The 21989-nt window shown below is 34.4% G+C and overlaps 4 protein-coding genes across 4 annotated transcripts; all 4 read right to left on the minus strand.

Moving 5' to 3' along the window:
- Positions 1 to 5268: 5268 nt before the first annotated feature.
- Positions 5269 to 8267, minus strand: LOC107468275 (GDSL esterase/lipase At1g28590). The gene is made up of 5 exons (XM_016087533.3): positions 7870 to 8267; positions 7576 to 7806; positions 6324 to 6472; positions 5964 to 6237; positions 5269 to 5880 (listed from the first exon to the last, which is right to left on the minus strand). The coding sequence occupies exons 1-5, from the start codon at positions 8120 to 8122 to the stop codon at positions 5624 to 5626; spliced, it is 1164 nt and encodes a 387-aa protein (XP_015943019.1). The 5' UTR covers positions 8123 to 8267; the 3' UTR covers positions 5269 to 5623.
- A 1145-nt stretch (positions 8268 to 9412) lies between these two features.
- On the minus strand, positions 9413 to 11600 carry LOC107468274 (GDSL esterase/lipase At1g28610-like). The gene is made up of 5 exons (XM_016087532.3): positions 11241 to 11600; positions 10778 to 11008; positions 10472 to 10620; positions 9913 to 10186; positions 9413 to 9752 (listed from the first exon to the last, which is right to left on the minus strand). The coding sequence occupies exons 1-5, from the start codon at positions 11527 to 11529 to the stop codon at positions 9520 to 9522; spliced, it is 1176 nt and encodes a 391-aa protein (XP_015943018.1). The 5' UTR covers positions 11530 to 11600; the 3' UTR covers positions 9413 to 9519.
- Positions 11601 to 13387: 1787 nt separating this feature from the next.
- On the minus strand, positions 13388 to 16536 carry LOC107468273 (pyruvate decarboxylase 1). Its single transcript, XM_016087531.3, has 7 exons — positions 15920 to 16536; positions 15644 to 15807; positions 14775 to 15336; positions 14464 to 14552; positions 14252 to 14369; positions 13851 to 14039; positions 13388 to 13751 (listed from the first exon to the last, which is right to left on the minus strand). The coding sequence occupies exons 1-7, from the start codon at positions 16349 to 16351 to the stop codon at positions 13581 to 13583; spliced, it is 1725 nt and encodes a 574-aa protein (XP_015943017.1). The 5' UTR covers positions 16352 to 16536; the 3' UTR covers positions 13388 to 13580.
- Positions 16537 to 17774: 1238 nt separating this feature from the next.
- LOC107468220 (uncharacterized) lies at positions 17775 to 21097 on the minus strand. The gene is made up of 5 exons (XM_016087476.3): positions 21081 to 21097; positions 19737 to 20087; positions 19260 to 19372; positions 18686 to 18797; positions 17775 to 18286 (listed from the first exon to the last, which is right to left on the minus strand). Exons 1-5 carry the CDS (start codon positions 21095 to 21097, stop codon positions 18127 to 18129), a joined length of 753 nt encoding a protein of 250 aa, XP_015942962.3. The 3' UTR covers positions 17775 to 18126.
- Between the last annotated feature and the right edge of the window lie 892 nt (positions 21098 to 21989).

Below are 21989 nucleotides of genomic sequence, written 5' to 3' on the forward strand. Positions count from 1 at the left end.
ACAATGATTCAACAATTGATGATTGCCTAGAGTTTGCCACCTTTATTCTCTTGCAATATCGATCCACATGGTTCCGCAATGACTTGGTACCATTCCTCGGATTTGCACTAAGCACAGTCTTGCAAAACTTGCATTTCGCCTTCCATTCTCCTTCAACTTTCAAACGATCAAAATACTCCCAGTAAGCACTCTTAACATGAGTCTTATTGTCACCTTCATTAGGAGTTGATCCTTCTGGAGTTGAGACATTATCCGTTGCTTGTGGAGTTTCTGAAGTTGGATTAGCATTACTTTGAACTTCAACTTCATTATCATTTGGAGCAACACTGTTGCTTTGTGTGTCTTCTCTAGCATTACTAGCCATGAAGTAATTTGAAAACACCTATATCAATAAAATTAAAATACATGAGGGTATAAAATTAACATAAATCATATCATAAATGCATAATTACAAAATTAGAATAAACCAAATCAGAATGTACAATTAAAGTAGTCGAGCCAAATGTATGCATTCACTTCCTTTAATAGAATAGTAACTTTAAAAAGGTTCATTAACTAGGTAATGGTGGTTTTTTCTTTTCGTTTTCTGCCAGGAGAAATAGTGGTGGTTGACAACCAACTAGTTCGGTTAAATCAAGAAAAAGCTATCACCTTATAGTTTAGTTTAAGCCGATAATAATTCTTGAATAACCCAAAATCAAGTGCTTCCATGATCAGATTGACATTTGAAAATTTAACAGCTTTGATTATACTAAGAGAGATCAGAGTGCTAGAAGGAATATCCCTGCTGCTCATATTGATATCTTACCATCAAAGTTCATGCAGATACACCATCCAGGTTAAGGTCATAAAATAATTTAGAAGCATTTAACTTAAGGTGGACCATAATCATATAAAAGTTCATGATATTAACATTTTACTTAAGGTGGACCATAATCATATAAAAGTTCATGATAAAGAAGAACCAAGATAAAAGCTACAAACTTTAGCACCAAAAAGAAAAAGGGTCATCATTAGAAATGTTAATACTTACTCCAAGAATGCAGTACCAATCAATGAAAGGTGGCTTATTAGTTTTGTTAATTATTAGGGACAAGTCTATGAACACATACAACAGAACATGTGGAAATTAAGCAAAACTCTAATACCAGTTGGCTTTTGTAATCTGATTCTTGTTCCATTTGAGAATAATAATAATAATCTTCTTTTATTTTTACTTTATTTAATCTGTTAAGTTTTAAAAATTGTCAAAATTTAAATTGAAATTAAGTTTGTTTTGGTTGCAACTAATAAAAAAAGCCCTGCAGCTAAAACATTGCAAGCAAGTGAGCAACTGATATATAAAAGTTCAAGCATTTTTATAGTATTTCAAGATGTATTTCAATATTAACATTTTACTTAAGGTGGACCATAATCATATAAAAGTTCATGATAAAGAAGAGCCAAGATAAAAATTACAAACTTTAGCACCAAAAAGAAAAAGGGTCATCATTAGAAATGTTAATACTTACTCCAAGAATGCAGTACCAATCAATGAAAGGTGGCTTATTAGTTTTGTTAATTGTTAGGGACAAGTCTATGAACACATACAACAGAACGTGTGGAAATTGAGAAAATTTCCAATACCAGTTGGCTTTTGTAATCTGATTCTTGTCCCATTTGAGAATAATAATAATTGAGAGTAGTGATTAGTGAGGAAAGGGTGAAAGTTCCTTCACAAGTGGTAGTGATTAGTGAACATGGTGTTTTGTAATTTTAATTAGTTTTTGAATGCAGGTAAATAGTATTAGTAATTGTAATAACAATAATAATACTATAAAGAAGTGGAGCGGTTTAGAATAATAAGCAAGCATTGCGGAGTGGTTTTCTTCTTTTATTTTTACTTTATTTAATTTGGAGTTTTGAAAATTGTCAAAATTTAAATTGAAATTAAGTTTGTTTTGGTTGCAACTAATAAAGAAAGCCCTGCAGCTAAAAGATTGCAAGCAAGTGAACAATTGATATATAAAAGTTCAAGCATTTTTATAGTATTTCAAGATGTATTTCAATATTAACATTTCACTTAAGGTGGACCATAATCATATAAAAGTTCATGATATTAATATTTCACAGTAGCAGCAAGGTAGCATTGCTTTCCAAAAATTGAAATTCAACAACTAAAAACTTATCCCACTTGACGAAATCAGCTACAGAATCCAACGATACAATACCATAAATCAAGTAATTTTCACTTGAGTGAACAATTCTATTACAAAGCAGGAAAGTATAATTTTTTATTTGAAATCTGAGTACCAACCTAACAACCTTGCGTATGAAGCCTCGGTTCGGAAAACAAGAAGGAGGGCCAGGGCAGGTGCGGTGAGCTCGTAAGGCAGAGAAGAAGCCCTGAGAATTGGTAAGGCAGAGAAGAAGCCCTAAGAACCGGTAAATACTCCGGGAGCAGGAAGTGTGCGGAGACGGCGGAGTTGTAGGCGGCGATAGCGGCGGCGAAGGTTGTGAATGCAAGGACTGGAGGGAGCAAAGATAGGACGACACGGGAGGAGAGGGTCGACCGGAGGTGGCGGAGGTGGCAGAGGGAGGAGCGGTGCTGAGACGAATTAGATGATTCGATGAGTTGCGACTTGCGAAGATGGCAGAGACGACTAGACGAGCTGAGCGGAGGAGGAGCGACAGGCACAGGCGGCTTGAACGATTCGCGGAACTGGAGCAGATTCGACGGCAAGCACTGGTTGAACTGAACCAAGGCAGCGAGGCTATGGTCTTGGAGAGGAGAAGAGCTGAGGAAGAAGGGGTTGCTAACCCTAAATCCCTAATCGAGTTACAAACTCCGCCCCGCTCATCAATCCGCCACGATTTAGACCCGCCCCGCTCCGGGTCGGGTTCAAACCCGCCCCGACCGGGTAGGGGCGGGGCGGATACCCGCGGGTACGAGTACTGTTGCCATCCCTAGACTCAAGAAGTAACTACTAATAATAATTGGTGTTTTCCTCTTATTATTGATTTTGGAATTGACTATTAAAATTTAAAAATTATTCATTTATCAAACACTCGACACCATATAAAACAACCACTATCAGCATCAACATTAAAACAGAACTACTTAGTTCTTTGGAAGCAGCCATTAGTCCATTACAACGTGTATAAAGTGATAACAAGAGACTTGATGAATTCTTCATCATTTATTTAGGATTTAATATACATATGTTTTCTAATTCAAAATAGCAATTCAAATAATCCGATATGTCCTGTTTCGATCGGTCCACGTGAAAGTTATGGATATATATTCAATTACATTGTATTAGCGTAAAATAAATCAAATCTCCATAAAAGCAAAAGAAGTATAAATCATGAACAGTCATTAGTGTTCAGCCACATATATATGACTTATCTTTCTACGAGGCCATGAAGTGACCATTGCTATAAACGTGATCACTGATATATGGTCGTACTCATATGGGGCAGGGTGTTGGCTGTTAGGTGGTCGTTGTCGTTTTTTCTCAAACAATGGTGATAGTAGAGAGAGAGAGAGGGAGACAAGAACGGAGATTCACCTACATTGTGGCAAATGGTTGTTTTAATTGGCAATTTTTTTTGGATATTATAAAACCAGGAGTGTAATACGGTGATATTACACTAATTTAATATAATACACTGATATGGAAGTTGTCATTGTCACGAAAAATCGTGACTAACGAATTTAAAAAGGAACAAAAATAAAGTAAAATATGATTAACCATTTTAAGTAGGCCAAATTTTTTTTTGAAATTTCTGACACTATGAAGTCAGTAGTCCTAGATTCAGGCATTAATCCCGGTCATTGATTAATAATCCAACGATTCCTTATTTTTCTTTCACTTTTTTTTTTCTCTTTAGAGAAATTGTTATTAACGATTTCTTTTAAATCGATTTTACCAATTTCTGTAGACACCGTAGTGAATCCTATATCTATGCATTAGACAGCCAAAGCCTCATTTCTCCGTATTACACAAACTTAATTGGCATATCAAAAATAAAAATCCGTTTTAATTTGTTTTTTTTTTTTTTTGTAGGAGAAAGAATCTTTATATATGTTAATGATTCTCTCAAATTTTGTTTTGATGAGTAGTGTTTGAGAACAGAGGCCATCATGTCGATTAAAAAGTATTATGGTGGGAACTCAGGTGCAGCCGACTTCACGTGAAGTTGATATTTGAGAGCCATTAAATGATTTGACTAAAATTTCATCTAATAGCTTTCAGCTATCAACTTCACATGAAGTCGACTGCACCTAAACTTTAATCAAGTATTATATTAAGTGAGAAATGTTGAGTAAATACTCATAGTCATCCTGAGATTCGCGTAAATACTCAATATAATCCTTAAGATTTCGATTTTCCCATTTTAGTCCTTCAGATAGAGTTCCAAGAATTTAAAGTGGTCCCTGAACATATTTTTTGTGATGAGTTATCACCGAAACGCTAACGTAGCCTCTGTTTGCCATGCTGGAGGGTTCCAATTTTCAATTTGTACCCGCGTTGATCCCTCCCTTTATATCTAACCCTATATTCCCAAATTTTCGTAAACTTCATCTCTTCTTCTTCTTGTTTATCGCACTCTTCTTACCTCACCTCACCTCCCTCCAACATTTAGCCATTGCTGATTGTCCCAAATTGAAGAATATGGAGGGAGAAAAGCTGCCTACCTCTCTAATACAACTCAACATCTGGGAAAGTCCTTTTCTAGGCAAACGATGTTAGATGAAGGATCCACAGCTTTGGCCCAAAATCTCCCACATCCCTGCCATTCAAGTTGATGACACATGAATTTGGTAATCTAACAACTTCAATAGATACACACACAACACTATTCTTATTTTCTCAATATATATTTATGTTTTTCATCATGATTTATACCCTGCATATAAACTGACTCACAAGTTTTCATTCTTCATTCTCTCTACAATATTTTTATTCTTCATTTTTAATCATTCTTATAGATGTGCTATACCATTCTTTGCTTAATACTTGTACCTTCTCATACAGATTGTCCATCGACCCAACAAAACAACTTCTTCCATGAACGATTTCAGACACCTTCGTTGCCTTTACAACCGCACCATTCTAGCGGTTCCGATCTTCTGCTCTTGGTTGGTGTTCACGTCCGGTTTCAACTAGATGTAGAATGAACAGAGCTTCCACCTGCAATGCTATCCTCACCCATCATCGACATGAGTAACAGTCCCCAACGGAAGAATGAGGAGAGTGCGATGAACAAGAAGAAGAGATGAAGTTTACGAAAATTTGGAGATTTAAGGTTATATATAAAGGAAGGGACCAACGTGGGTACAAATTGAAAATTGGCCAGCTCAAATAGTCGTTGGACCCCTTCAGCCTGGTAAACAGAGGCCACATCAACATTCCGGTGATAACTCATCACCAAAAATATGTTCAGAGACCACTTTGAGTGCTCAGAGCTTTATCTAAAAGACTAAAATAGAAAAATCGAGATTTTGAGAATTACATTGAGTATTTACGTAAATCTGAGGATGACTATGGGTAACTCACGAGTCACAAACAATTCTTATTAAATGACTAAAATGATTCACTCATTCGTACAGAGTAGACTGCCCTTTCATAATAAGACATCAAGAGATGCTAAGATTATCGTGATATCCGACGTTGGCATTCATGGAGCACAAGGAACTAAGGGCAGAGTATGGTCCTTTGACTAAAGCTTGGGCAATCAATTTATGTGTGGCCTCGGTCAAATGAATACCATCCCATACAATATACTGAGAAGGATCATCACAAGCAAGCACCCCTGGCTCCCCACAAGTCGCTGATGAATTGTAGTTGTACGGACCACCATTTCCACAGCAGGCTTTCAGAGTCTTCTTAAAACCTGCATTGCCATCAAAATACATCTATTAGTCACGGATTGTGAAAGCACACTATGAACTATGAAGGGTTCAATATATATAGTACCAAATTTTGTGGGATCACTAAATAGTGGCAAAGCAGCATTGTAATAATCAGCATAGAAGATATTGACATGAGGATAAAGTCCACGAAGCCTTTGTATTTCATCTTGGAGCTTCTGGTTGAAATATTGAGTGAAGTCATTTACCCACTTCAAGCATCCTGTTGAGTCATATTGGCTTTCATCTTGGGTTTCATATAGTGTTAAATACATTGCACTGCATCCTATTGGCCAAACCCCAGGAACCATCACTGTGCGAGCCCCTAGACCAATCAACTCCTGTTGTGACACACAGCATTTTAGTTTTAGGGATTTATCAAAATATCAAGTAACCTATTAAGGTAACATATGAATATTAATCTTACAGTGATGGGTGAGCTTATTGCATGGATTATTTGTGGAACGTATGACTTAACCTCTGCTATGCTTCTTTTTGCAAAGAAGGGAAAATTGAAGTCATTGCCTCCAATTTCACCCACAACAAATAGCGAATCCCTAAGAATTTGTTCACAGCCTGCCAGATTCCTTAATTAAGAAAGAGTATGATAAAAGAAATAAAAGATAAACAAGACAAGAATTGAAATTGAATAAAAATAAAAAAGATAGATTAAAATTGAGTACAAAGAGAATTATTTTACTTTCTACCTAAATTCTTGACGCAACAAGAGATAACTTGTGAACGCTATAGTTTGAGAATTGAATCGAAAGAACTCCTCAACTTTCTACTTAAGAATGGCAATCGGTAGGGTAGGGTAGGCTAGGGTTTAGAGCCAACCCTAACCCTACCCGCGAGTTGAGATTTTTATATAAACTCAACCCTATCTGCGGGTTGAAAATATCTCAACCCTAATCTTACTCACTCTTAACCCGCGGGTACCCGACTCTATCCGTAGATTACAAAAAAAGATACAATATTATTATATAACTTTATGAAAATTTAAAATAGAATTGACTTTTATATAAAAAAAAGTTTATTAAATTATCAATTAATGATCTTCTTTTAATGACTAAGAATCTTTTGCATTTAACGAGAGGTCTTTGGTTCAACGTCCACTTAAAACTATTTTTATATAAGTATATAACATATACATATATAAAGTGCGGGTTGGTCGAGTAGGGTTGAGACTCAACCCGCACCCTACCCGAGTCGCACGAAAACCCTACCCGCACCCTACCCTACCCGCTGCGGATCGGGTTAGATACCCGCAGGTAGGGTACATATTGCCACACCTACTTCTACTCAATTCATCGGAATTTCCCGATGCACCGTAGAAAGACTCAACGTCAATTGTCCATACCATGGTTTCATCACGAAACTTAAAAGGGGTTTTGAAACCTCTAAATCGTTCTATGCTTCGACTACAATAACTAAGGAGGTATTTATAACCTCTTATTGGGTTAAAACAAAAAAACCCTAAAATCCATAAACACAAGGCTCAATCTAATAATTAAATAAACAAAATCAAAATATATTAAATTACATTAAAACATTTTAAAACTATAAATTAATATTTTTTAAATAATACTTGAACTCTTCATATCACGAACATTTAAAGCACTTATTAGACTAATACCAATGATAAACAACAAGAAAGAATAGAATTGGAAAAGTCGTACTTGTGGAAGAAGTGCAGAGAGAAGAAAGGAATTGGTTGAACCAGTTGAATTGAACAGAGAGAGTATAATTAGTAGCACCAGTTTGAACACCTATATCCTGGAAGAAAGTGGCGTCCAAAGCAGTGGCTCCAATGACAGCAAAATTAACAGCCTGACCCACACTCCAATCTTCCAATTTACCGTTCTTCATTCCAATGTAGGGTTTCACGGACTGAATCCCCAAATACTCAGCTGCAAACAAAATCCATCAAGATTGTGTATAGATATAAAAGAGAAGAGAAGAGAAAATGTTACCAATAAAATCAATGATGAGGCGCCCATCGGAGCAGCGACCGGAAGGATGATGGAAGTGAGTTTTGCCGTACGGAGGGAAGAAGCAGTGTTGGTCGGTAGTTTGATGACTGAAATACAAGTTGCCGGTGTCGGTAATGGAGTCACCGAAGCTGAAGATGGATGAGTAGCATGCTGAACCTGTCACTGCCTCAGCAACTACTGTCATCAATATCACCATTAACGCACACCAGCTTCTTTCTTCAAAGGCAGCCATTACAATGACTTTAGTGTCGTCAATGTTGGTTGGTGCTTTGGTTGGGGGTTGCACTACACAATTTATTTTTTTCTCGATAAAAAAAAAAGAAAAAAGAAAATTGCATCGGAGACAGAGACGGCAACCCCATGTGTATTTTGTGCAAGGAATTAAGTCTTAAATGATCCCTAAAGTTACCTCAAGTTTAATTTCTATACGAGTGGTAAAAGATCAGTCATTTTTGTGATTTGTAATTATTAAATAGTCATTAATAATATTTTTAATGATATAAAATTTTATTTAATAATATAAAATTACTCATTTTTATTTTATTAGTTATATACGACCAAAATTTAATAAAATTGTTGACCATTTAAACTTTTTCTAATTTCTAAAGTTAATAGTTGCTATATTTATCTATGAGTTGCACTTTAAGATCTATAGTCGTTCTTTAAGCAATTTCTGTTAATGGTGATGTCGAAAAGCTGCTGTGAAATCTTTTTTATATATTGGGCAAGCCTAAACACCTTTTTTTGTGTTAATTTGGCGCTTAATTTGTGGCACATGACGTCATTTTATAGGATCATTACTAATTTTAGACACCATTTTAAAACTTAATTTTTGTTTACGTTTCTAAATTTTAATCTATTTTTCTTCTAAGCATTTATATAATTTTTATATAATTTTCAATAACATATTTTTAATATATATTTAAAAAAGTATAAAAAATCAATGAGAATACAAAATAAATATTTTAAAAATTTAAAATTTTTATATTTTCAATAAATTTTTTTAAATGTTTTTAGGGCACAAGATAAATAAATCTACTTTTTTTGTTTTTGATATTGAAATAGTAGTGATGTTTTTTTGAAATATGGACAGTTGGAGTGTTATTCTCAAATGTGGAACTGTTTAATTAGAGAAATAAAAATTGGACCATCCAATTTGTTAAAAGTATAAAAATCGAACCGTGCGATTTGTATAAATACAGAAATCGGACCGTCCGATTTGTGACACAAATCAGGCGGTTCAATTTGTGTTAAAAAAATTTAAAAATTTGAAATACATAAATAGGACGGTCCGATTTATGTACCCCAAATTTTTTTAATTTTTTAAACACAAATTAGACCGATTTATGTACTTTGTACAGTTTTAAAAAACACTAAAAATTACCATGTAAAGATATATCACTCTTACTACTTTCATATCTAAATTTTTTAACCAAATACATTATTTATATAAATAATTAATTTGCTGTTTGATATTGAGCATATGGTATACCTAATATAACTGTTTTCCGTTATAAAAGAATATAATAATAAACCATTAAAAGAATTATATTATATAATTTAAAAACATAACAAATGGTTAAAACAAGTACAAAGATATCTATTCTTCTTGTGAAGACGGAGCAGAAACTATATTTCTGAATTACATGAAATACCAATTTTAGGATTAGTATATGGTCCACTTAATAAACCTTTGGCAATCCATTTGTATGCTGCTTCGGTCAAGTGCAAGCCATCCCAAGAAATATACTGAGATGGATCCTTACAAGAAATCACCCCCGGATTGCCACAACACACACCATTATTAGAATTGTTTGCAACTCTAAGCGGGCAACAAGCACTTGAAATTGATTCCGTAAATCCTGAAATTGCATGAAGAAATCACATAAATTACTCTAAAAATACTCTTCCATTGTTATAAAACTCGTTTATTTATAATATATAATTATATATACACATGAACTGAAATAGATATTAGTAAAAACATACAAGTAGATAAGAAAAGATTGAGGACTTATGTACCAAATTGTGTTGGAGATTGATATAATGGCAACACAGCATGGTAATAATCTGCATAGATGATATTTGTATTGGGATGAAGCACTTGAAGTCGATTCAGTTCAGCATAAAGTTGCTTGTTGTAGTATTGAGTAAACTTGTTTAACCACTTCAAACAACCAGCTTCATCATATTCACTCTTATCTGAAGTTTCATACGTTGTCAAATACTTGAAATTGCATCCAAGAGGAAGGTTTCCAGGAACCACGAGAGTTTGAGCCCCCAAACTAATCAATTTCTGAAGATCACAAGAATCGTGAAAGGTATTAGGATGGCCTTAATGGTACTAATAAGCATGTTATGGCAATTAATTATAATCATGACTTGATGAAACAAAGTATATATAACTAGATTAATATCTAAGATATAACTTATGTGACAAAGCAGTTTAGTTCAGTTTTTAAACTATTTAAAATGATTTAGTACAGTTTCAGTTCAGTTTATGAAAAAACTGAACCATTAACACCCCTAGATATAAGCAATTCAAATGTAAGTATTTGTCATCATGCACAGAAACTCTTACATTGATAGCTGAAGAAATTTCATTAATCACAAGTGGCACATATGTTCTGACTTCTTTTATACTCGTATTTAGATAAAGAGGATGATTGAAATCATTGCCACCAATCTCCCCAACAAGAAACAACGAGCTTCCAAGAACTTCTTTACACCCTGTTAGATCAAATTAGACCGAAGTTTTATTACTCATAATAAAGGATTGCCGAATAAATTAGTTAAGCAGAGACTTCAATTCACTCGATTTGTATGTATAGTATTAATAGATAATTTAGATATACATAGAAATATTATTTTTCTACATATAGCATACCTGAAGAAGAATTACAGATGGAAGGGAGCAAGTCCATGAACCAATCTAACTGCACTCTCAGAGAATAGTTGGTTGCAACATTATACATACCCTTCTCTAAGTAGAAGCTAGAATCCAAAGCAGTGGCTCCTGCAACTGCAAAATTCACTCCCTCCATGGGGTTCCAATCTTTAATCTTACCGTTCTTGATTCCCAGATAAGGTTTCAGCAATGGAACACCCATTTTCTCAGCTGCATATACATACAGCATGTCAGAACAACAGAAAATCCACTAAAACAGGAACATTATTAATCAATTCGTGAAAACTTAGGTGCAGTCGACTTCACATGAAGTTGATAGTTGAGAACCGTTAGATAATTTAACTGATTTGACTAAATTTTCATCTAACGTCGATTGCACCTAAGTTTTGGACAAGAAACTAACTTATGGCTATTTATTATGGTTATTTATACTATTAATTACCGATGAAATCGACGATGAGACGGCCATTAGACCATCTTCCAGTTGGGTGATTAAAGTAGGTTTCTCCATAAGGAAGGTTCAATGCGAGAGTTTGTGATGAAGGGAGCGTGTGAGTGTCATAGTAAGCATTTCCGGTGTCGGCAAGGGAATCACCGAAGCTGTATATTGCTCTGTAGCAGCGGCTTGAGGTGGTAGATGATATTGCTGTGGCAATGGAAATGAAAATGGAGGAAACAGCCACGTGAAGAAGAAGCGCTACTGTCAGAAACCAAGCCCTTGAAGAAGCCATATGCTAATTCTGCTGTGTCAACTCAGTGTTCATGCAAATGCAAAGTGATGATGATAAAAAAGAAGAATGGGTTCGTGCTTATTTGTTAGCTTTGTCCAACGTAACGTGGATGTATATATAGAGATGATGCGGACACTAATTGCATTAAAATATAAAGTGTTATTTTGCATTAAAACACTTCACGTGAAGTTATGTGTAAAAATCGTTAAATAATTTGGCTTATTTAATTAAATTTTTATTTAATAGATTCAGTCAAAATACGTAGTTGGTATAAAGAGAGAGCATTGCAACTACCACTTCATTCCAATCCTAGGAACGCAACTTTCCTGATTGTTTATTTATCGGTGGGTAACCATTTGATTGGTTCTGATTCAAATGCAGAAAGAGTGCGTCTGTTCTTAGTTGGTGACTCTGTTGTTTATAATAATGTAAGTAAAATGACTGTTTTATCCTCATCGTTCTGTTGCTCACACCTAACCTACCTACCTCTATTGTCACTAGCATACAAATTTATTATTTATTATATATTATTAAATTTTTATAACTAAAATGTGTTATATGTCATCTTTTTATTATAATTAAAATAATTTTTTTTGTTAAAAAATTAAAAAATTTATTCATCTTCGATTCTTTCTCTTACTAGTTTTATCTTTTTTATATATTATTATTAATAATTAATTATAATTTTAACAATAAAAATAAAAAACATAACATTTTTTAATTACAATTAAAATTAAATTAAAATTTATATTAATATATTAAAATTGAAATTAATTAAAATTAAAATATAACTATATTATATTACGAAAAGCAAAGTGATATATTCAAGAGTTTGTTTAGCTAAAATATGCTCTCAAAGTATAATTTAAAGTTATTTATTAAAAAAGGTTTTCATAGAGAAAGATGTAAATTTTAGTTTTAATATATTTATTGTGCATTTAATTATTTATTAAAATAAAAATTTTAAAATTTCTACTAATAGTAAGTCTAATATATGTCATAAGAGACAGAAAAAGAAATCAATCTAAAACAACTTAAGGTTATTTTATTTTGTATTTTTGAATTATTTCTAAAATAATTGAATAATTTTTTATGTAATAAATGTGTAATTATAAATATTACATGTATAAAATATATATTAAATTAAATAAAAAATTTTGAGTAATTATTTTCCTAATATTTTTGTATTAAAAATGTTGATCATGAGATTAATTATGACTATATAAGAGAAAGATAAATAAAACAAAGGAAAGAAATTCTTTTAGGCAAGTAATATTTTGTAAGACAAGTCAAATATTATTATTTTGATTGTTATTCAGATAAGGATTCTTCTTTAATATAATATAAAAGGTATAAATACTTTCTAAACGAATAGCCGATAGAGTCACCAAAAAAAAAAAAGAATAGCCGATATTATTTTATAAATACTTTCTTCTTTTTAGTTTTACGACAAAATAAACTATAGTGTAAATGTGTAAAGTTGAATAATTTTTTTGCAAAAAAAAAATAATAATCAAAATTTCAAATGAGTTATTTGTTTTCAGCTTTTGTAGAAATATTTTTTAAAAAATCTTTTCATATTAGACATTTTTTTTAAATTACGGTTGCAATTAACAAAAAGGAAATATTTAAACATTACCCGCCGTAATTAACGACAATATTAGGAGAAAAAAAAATAGTGATTATTAAAGTGGCTTAACCTCTCGTACCCAACAAAAAAGAGTGCTACCTATTTCTTACAGGAGTCAGGAGGATATGATATATGACAGAAAAGATTCTACAAAGAGTGGAATGATATAATTATATAAATGGCAGTTTGCTCAAAATTCAATCTGGATTTTTACGCTCACATCACAAATTTACAATGGCTGTATGCCAGTATTTTTATTGAAGTGAAAATTGGTTGAAGCAGGATCTCAGAATTTTTATGTTTACATGCAACAGAGCTTAGTACATTGGTAAAGCAGGGGGCAACACCTTAGCAATCTAAGCATCCCCCAAGGCTGAAATATAACACAAGAAAATGTACAAATTAGAATGGAGCAAGTAATCTACTGAGGATTTGGGGGGCGGCTGTTAGCAGCAGCAACACGGGATCCCCATTCTAACAACTCTTTGCTGGTGTCATCCTTGTGCGCAAATACTTCTATAAAACATAGTGAATCTTTCTGTGCTCCTGTTGCTGTTGCAATTGCTTCTGTTAGATCTTCCTCTGTCCGTACCTACACTCCAAGCATTATAAATAGTAACTCCAGTTAATGATAATGCTCGTAATGATTGTAAGATCACAGTAACACAGGATTGTTTGAGTTTAAGCTAACCTTGGCAGTCCAGCATTTGCCTTCTCCATTATGGATGGCTTCCACAAAGCGAGTGTAATCCCAGTTCTTGATCACGTTGTACGGGCCATCATGAATCTCAACTTCAATTGTATAACCTCCATTGTTAATGAGGAAGATGATGCTCCTTTGTCCGCTGCGGATCATTGTTGAAATATCCTGTGCCGTCACCTGATAAATAAGGAATATCTTAAATCCCTGTGTGCTTCAAGCATCAAATTGATGTTCCAGTTTACTTATACTGTGTTCAAAATGCAAGTTTTGAACTAGACGTAATTATTAGGCAAAAACAAAACATAAAGAAGACAAAAGAAGTCATATTATTATCAAATGTTTTGAAAGGTCATTTCTGTTGGTGCAACTTGTATAATCTTATTACTCACCTGAAAACTGCCATCTCCAATGCAAGCAATTACACGCTTATCTTTTGCAGCTTGTGCATATCCAAGAGTAGCACCAACTGACCAACCTATGGACCCATATTGCATCTGGAATTCATACCTGAAAGATCAAATTCAGGCACGACAATGTTAACCCCCCCAAAAAGATACACGTTAGCATTTTGCTAGATGCAGTTGTAATTGAATTTAAATACCCGCAATTTTCAGGTAGATGTAGCTTCTGACAGTTGAACCATGAGTCTCCAGTTTCAGCTATTACAGCAGTATCCCCACTTAGCATTTCCTGTAAAAGTATGTGTGAGTGGAGAAAAAGTTAATACGTTTTAGTAATATAATGGGAACCACTTGCATAAACTAGCATGATCTATACGATAAAGTGAATCCTCTGAAATTGCTATGCAGGATATGAAATCTTAGTCATGGAGCAAGGTAACAGGTAGAAAAACGTCATGTCAAAAAGAACCATTTGACTTGAATATTTAATAAGCAGATAAATAGAACATACCTGAATGTGCTTAAATAGAACATTAACTCTAAGAGGTTCGTCCTTCTCTCGCTTCAGAGGAATGCCTGGGGGAACATATATTCGTCGGTAATTCTCCAAAGCTGCACCATTTTTCTTAACCTTCTTAGACAATGCAGTTAAGAAGTCAGCCATGAAAACCCAGCCCAACGAAGGACCATTGCCAATGGTCACGCGATTAGGCTGTACGATTACAGCTTTCTCCTTCTTTATCAATAAGGAGTATCCCACGGAGCTATAGTCGTTGAAGATAGGGCCGATAAAAACATATGCATCAGCAGACTCCACTATTTCGCCACAAAAGGGGGTACTAACAGCACCCCAATATGTCCCAATGAAGTGTGGATGATGCTCCGGCACTAGCCCCTTTCCAGAGGGCATACAAGCTATTGGATATCCACTGGCATTCGCAAACTCCAGAAAAGCCTTCTGTGCCTTTGCAAACCTTAGTTTTGGCCCACCAACAATGACGGGTTTCACAGCTTTGTTTAGAAATTCAGCCGTTGCTTCCACTGCTGCTTCTAATCCTTGTTGATTGCTTACCCTGCACAAATCCAAAAGATATTAGTTTTCCTTAGACAGGATTCACTCTTCATAAGGATAAGATGTGAGGTAACACAATATATGCATATACAATTATACATAACTCTTTCAATCCACATTCTCTATTAACAAAGAATTACAATTGCATTAGCATGTCATTTAGCAATGAACTTAGCCAAATATGTGATTATCAAATAACTAATTCAGTAATCAATATATATTTATATAAAAATATATCAGAATTAAGCTAAAAAAGGGGATATTTATTAACAATGTAGAGAAGGCGAGGAGGGGAATAGTATACATACTTAGGTGCAAGGAAAAATGGGACAGGGTCTCTGGAAAAAGTTGGGTGTGGAATCCCAGGAAGGTTGCAACTTATGCTGATGTAAACAGGCTTGCTTTCCTTCAGCGCAGTGGAGATTGCGGTGTCAATCTGCTCATGTGCATCTTCCAAGTTATTCACCACTGCCTGAAAACACAAGAAATCATAATCGAGTCAGTTACCTCGAAAAACCAATCAACCTAACAGAATAACACAAGTTAGTTACAAGTCAGCTAGAGTCGGTTACAGTCCCGCGCACCTGAAAGCACGTGATGGTTTGGAAGCAGCGGAGTTCCTGTGAGAAATCGGGTAATCCGATTGTGTGGTGTAGGATCCTGTTGGTGCCGTAGTCGTTAGAGTTGGGTCCGCCGACGATGCAGACGACGGGGAGGTTCTCGCTGTAGGCGCCGGCGATGGCGTTGATAACGCTGAGGCCGCCGACGGTGAAGGTGACGACGCAGGCGCCGACTCCCTTGGAACGGGCGTAGCCGTCGGCAGCGTAGCCGGCGTTGAGCTCGTTGCAACAGCCCACGAGGTTGAGGTCAGGATCGGCGATGAGGTGGTCGAGGAGAGTGAGGTTAAAGTCGCCGGGGACGGAGAAGACGTCCCTGACGCCAATCTCGACAAGGCGGCGGGCGAGGTGCCGGCCGAGAGTGCCTGCGGAGCCGGGAAACTGGGTGGCAGCTTCCATGTGATGTTGAGACTGGAGAAAGTAGAATTGGATTTGATTATGATTAGTTAATTAATGTGATTTGTTTAACCTTGTGTGTATTGGACATTGGTTGGGGTTTATAAGGGGGTTCAAACTTCAAAGACTGGTTTTGGAAACCCATGGGCAACACCTTGGAAGAGGGAAAAATAAAAACTAACTGTGCAAATTGATTTTAAAAGTACATGGTATATAGAATGTGCTTAAATATTTAGTATGTGCTTGAGACACCTGTTGCTAATTCAGTATTAAATATTAATGATAATCTTTCTATATAATAATACGTAGTTAGCGCATAATAGAACTCATCACTTTTACATTGTTTTTAAGTTTTTAGTTGTTATTCATAGTTGATTCTTCATAACCAAATTGATTGATAATAAAATAAAATATATAACAGAAACTATTTATGGTTAATGAATATTTTGTATAATTTATTTAATTTAATATGTTTGACCGAATTCGTAATGTTATGTTTCCATACGAATATGTTTGTAAAAGTAGTCACCTTGTAAAAAGTACTAGTTTTAGTTTTGAACAAATTTAGGAGTATGAGGCATGTGGTGGGTGAAGAGAAATGGTGGTGATCCGGATCCCAAGTGGGAAAGATGAATGCACAGCACAGACTATTCCAATTCCATGTACTTGAAATAATTAAATAGAAATTGGAAGGGTTTCAGGCTTTCAGCTGGCGTAGTCGTGGTTTTGTCGGGTGTGGGTTTGAAACAATAATCATCGTCGTGGCTAAATCGTAGTGTTTCCTTATACCTCTTTTAGCTCTTTAGTCTAGTACAATAGAAATTGAGGTGTTGTTTCAATTTGGGAGTTAAAGCAACGCTTTAGTCCTTACCAAAACATATTCCATTAAGTTATAGAGAAAGTCAACAATTTTTCACATGGTGGGCCAAGCATTTTGTGCCTATGGAGTGTGGATATTATTCAACATTAGTAGCTTACACACAGATTTTACTAATGCACAAATGAAGATGGAAGACTAATAAAAATGGAGATTCCATGGTGACTTTTAAATTCTTGTTTAATTTATTTAAATATGATTAATTTTTAGTAATGAAAAACAAATTATAAGTTGATGCATTCTTTTATATTTATGTTAGATATTTAGTAATAGACACCGTAATAATAATAATTTAGACATAAAATTAATAACAAATATTATACTAACGAAATAAATTTATGTGAGAGATGACATAATAAAAAAATAGCTTAAAGAATAATACCACGATTAATATCAAAGAACCAACTTTATTTAGTTAATATCAATTAATTTTTTAAAATTATTTTATTTATTTTAAATCAATTTTTTTAATTTTTTATATCAATTGATATTGTAAATGTAATCTTTCAAGTACACTTATTAAGTGTGATAAAAAAAACACATAAAAAATAAAATAATTAAAATAAAAAATAAAAGAGATTTATTTTCTGTAAATCATATATTTTTAATCATAAATTTTAAATTATAAACATTATATCCTATATCTTCCACAAAATAACAAATTTTAAAATTAAAAAAAATTAAGTAATATTTACAAATTAAAAATTAATCCCTATATTTTCTTAATACTAGCAGAAGGATGCAATATTCGACAGGAAATGACTGTAGGGAATCTCCTAAGAAAGCATGGTCTCCTGAGATTTGGCAACCGAGTCTAGAGAGCATCACCGAATGAATTGAATTTGGGGGCATGCGAAGCCATGAGTGACTGAGTGTTGATGATATCCAATAACATATTGTTTTATTGGTTCTTCATCTCATAGCCTATATTCTTTAGGTACCACAAAGCTCCCTCAGCTGCATCGTCTGCGGCTGTTTTCTTTTTTCGACGAGGGGCACCATAGCACTCTATAATGTTCCTCGATGCATCTTCTATCTCAATAGTAACCTTGAAGGTAAACCTGTAAAAGATATCTAGTCAATGAAAATAACAAAAATATTGTTATGATGCACTTCCTTCTGTTTCCTTGCATTTGTGTCTGACAAACAGAGGCCATAAAATAGAACAGGTTTGAATATTAGAATATCATGATAAAGCCACAAGGCATGAATTATTAAAATCTTGGATGATGCATGATCAAGCAATCATCAAACAACTTGCCCAACAAAGACTAATGAAGGCAAATTTTGTCACAACTGCTTGGAAGTTGAATGTACATATCAGCTGGATAACTACATGAAAGAGAATAAATCTTGTAAACAAAAATGAAAAGTAATAAATCTAGCGAGTATCATTAAACACTAAAATACTGAATTATTGTGTGAGAGTACGTGTACTATATCATAGCCGGAAGAATTACATTATCTGATGGCATGGACCATCCTGTTTGTAACATTCAAATAGAGGGGGCCTCCAATGGTTTGCAGCACAGATCTCGTACAAATTTGATCTTGCAGGTCTTTTATTCATACCTAGAACCACAAATCAAAGCAATAATTAGGAGCCAGCAACTACAAATCAAAGCAAAACCAGCAACTACAAAACAAAGAAATATCCATAACCAGATACGAAATTAAAGACCAGCCACAGCACATTGAAAGTAAAATAATATAAATTTTAAAATATCATCCAAATTAAAAGTACTGCATCAACCACAATGTTGTAATCTCATCTAAATACAAACTTAAAAGTCAAATAAATAGCAAAGGAAACAATCAAACATGAAATGCCAACATCAAAATTTGTCATCAATAATCAAAATCCACAAAAATTTGCTCCAGATTTACCAACAACCTAATAACAGATATAGAAGATACAGTGAATGAAAATCCTGAGAGCAAAAATTTAAAGGCTGAGCTAAGGAGAGCTATGAAAATAGCAATAGAAGGCTAGAGAATAATGACGAAGGAGTTAGCCAAGCCAACCAAACTCACCCATCGGAGGTGCCAGAAGAAAGCAATATTGTTGTTCAGGACCATGAACTATTGGAGGAAGATCAAGATAACCCAGTAAGCTCCAACGCACAAGCTGTATAGGTAGTGAAGATCTTAACACGAGCAAGGAAACAAAGCACGGAGCAACGAAAGACAGAAGCAGAACCATATCAGAATCAAACAAAATCAGTCAATCACTGTAAAAACTAAAATTCAAAATAGAAATTAAAGACAATAGAACTACAAATTATCAATCCTAAACCACAGACAACAATAATTGAAGAAGAAAAATGAAAAATCAGTAAATCACAAATTCAAAATTATTAATTAACAATATTCAACCATTATTCAACCTATTATTCAACCTAGGAATTCATAGATTAATTAACAATTATTCAACCCATAAGGCCATAACAAGTTCAGAGATTATTCAACAATAATTATTCAACAATTATTGTTAAAAAAATAGTAAAATACCTAGAAGAACAGAGCTGGCGACGGAGGCATGAACAGAACTGGCGACGGAGACAGGAACAGAGATTGCGACGGAGGAACAAAGCTACGCGACGGAGGCAGGAGGCGAGCCCAGCGACTGTGCTTCTACTGCTGAGAGTCTGAGACGTTAGCTGAGTGAGGGACCGAGTGAGCTTCGAAGCTCCAACCGGCGACGGCGTCAGGAGCAGTCCGGCGGCTGAGCGAAAGGGAGGGATTGAACTCGCCGGTGTTGAGAGGAACGGCCAGCTCGAGGGTGATGGGAGGGACGAGAGAGGGAGTGTGTGCTGCACCGTTGGAGAGTTGAAGGGAGTTAGGGTTGGTAGGGTTGGGGTACTTTACTGAATGCTAAACGGCTGCGTTTTGGCGTTTTGGCGTTTTGGAGGAAAATAAGAAAATTGGCCGGGTTTCGGTTCGATCCGACCGACTGGTTCTCGATCGGTTCAGAAATTTAAAAGTGATTTTAATTTTGACGGTTTTTTATGTTAAATCAAACCGTAAAAATTACCGTTTACAGTTAAATCGGTCAGATTGGTCGGTTCGATCTAGTTTTTAGAACTATGATTTTGAGTAACCCAAAAGAAATCCACAGAAACACAAAGATGGAGAGAACCTACTTCAAATTTAAAGTCCTAAAAGAGAATGTATATCTTATTCATGTGGAGACTCGGAGGACGCGTTATTCTCATAAGTCACAGGTCACAGGTGTCGCCCTTTTACTAAGAAGTGTGTTCTAAGATGCCAGAATCCATCTTTACCACTTTAGCAGCTAGTCTGAAACTAGAATCCTTTAAATTATCCTGCAAACTAAGAAGTTGAGAATTTGCACGTACCAATTTGGAAAAAAGAGAAAATTTACAACCTCCACCTGGGATCGCAAAGCTTTAGAGTTCTACACACTACAGACACATATATGGCAGCATGACAAGTAATAAGCATGTGTAGTATATATTTCGTAATTTTTTTAAACTTAATTTCTCGTTGATAGCTGGCTGCGTGGTAAATAATAAGCATGTGTAGCATGTATTTTGTAATTTTTTTAAATTTAATTTCTCTTTGATAGCTGGTTGGCTAAAAAATTTAGTTATGCAAGTGCGATGAATGATATATCTTAATATTATAATTTTTGGTCTTTTTAAAAATTATGAGAAATATAAATTGGAGGGTCCAATTTATATTTAAAAAATTAAAAAATTTTAAAGTATACAAATTGAAGGATTGTATACTCCAAAATTTTTTAATTTTTTAAACACAAATTAAAAGTTTTGATTTTTGTTTTAATACCACAACTACGTAAAGCACCTATACACTCTATAACTTGCTTCTTACACATTTCTCCATTCCATCTTTAAATTAAAAAATGCTAGTAGGTTATCTGCTCATCTCACCATCTATTTATAATATAACAAAAAAATCAAGATAAATTGACAATTATTTTTGAACATTTAAAATTTTTTTATTATACCACTTCATTTTTTTTTAAAGATGGCATAATCTAGTTTTATTTTTTTATCATAACTTATGATTTTTTTTCATGATTGATTTTTTTTATTTTCATAATACTTATTTTTTAGATATTTTATATTTTTGTAAAGTCCACAGAAGCACAAAGACGGAGAGAACCTACTTTAAATTCAAAGTCCTAAAAGATAATGTGTACCTTTGGGGCTGTTAAAATAGGCTAAACTCATCGGGTCATTCTGTTTACCCGTTTAAATGGGCGGGTTTTACCTCTAAAATTAAGCCCATTTAAATTTCGGGCTAAACGGGATGAGCCCGATTAACCCGAAAAAATGACGGGTTAAACGGACTAGCCCGCGGGCTAAACAGGTGGTCCGTTTAATTTTTTTTATATTTTTTTAAAAAAATAGCACTTTTAGCTAATATTTTAGCTAATATTTCTTCCGATTCGACCTGAAAATTCGACCCATCAACTAAAAAATATTATTTTTTAATGATTTTTGACCTAAAAGTGATATTTTTTGTCAAAAATATTTCTAAAAAAAATAAAATGATAAACGGGCTGGCCCGTTTAACCCATTGGACTGACCATAAACGATCCGGATTAAAAAATTCTGCCCCGCAAATAAAGCGGGCTTAAACGGTCCAGCCCGTTTAACCCACGGGTTTAACGGGCTGGGCCTAAATGGGCGGGACTAGCCCGTTTGACAGCCCTATGGTACCTTATTCATGTGGAGACCAGGAGGACGTGTTGTTCTCACAGTTAGGGTGGCAAAG

The sequence above is a fragment of the Arachis duranensis genome, chromosome 10 (assembly GCF_000817695.3).
Source record: "Arachis duranensis cultivar V14167 chromosome 10, aradu.V14167.gnm2.J7QH, whole genome shotgun sequence".
Taxonomy (NCBI): Eukaryota; Viridiplantae; Streptophyta; class Magnoliopsida; order Fabales; family Fabaceae; genus Arachis; species Arachis duranensis.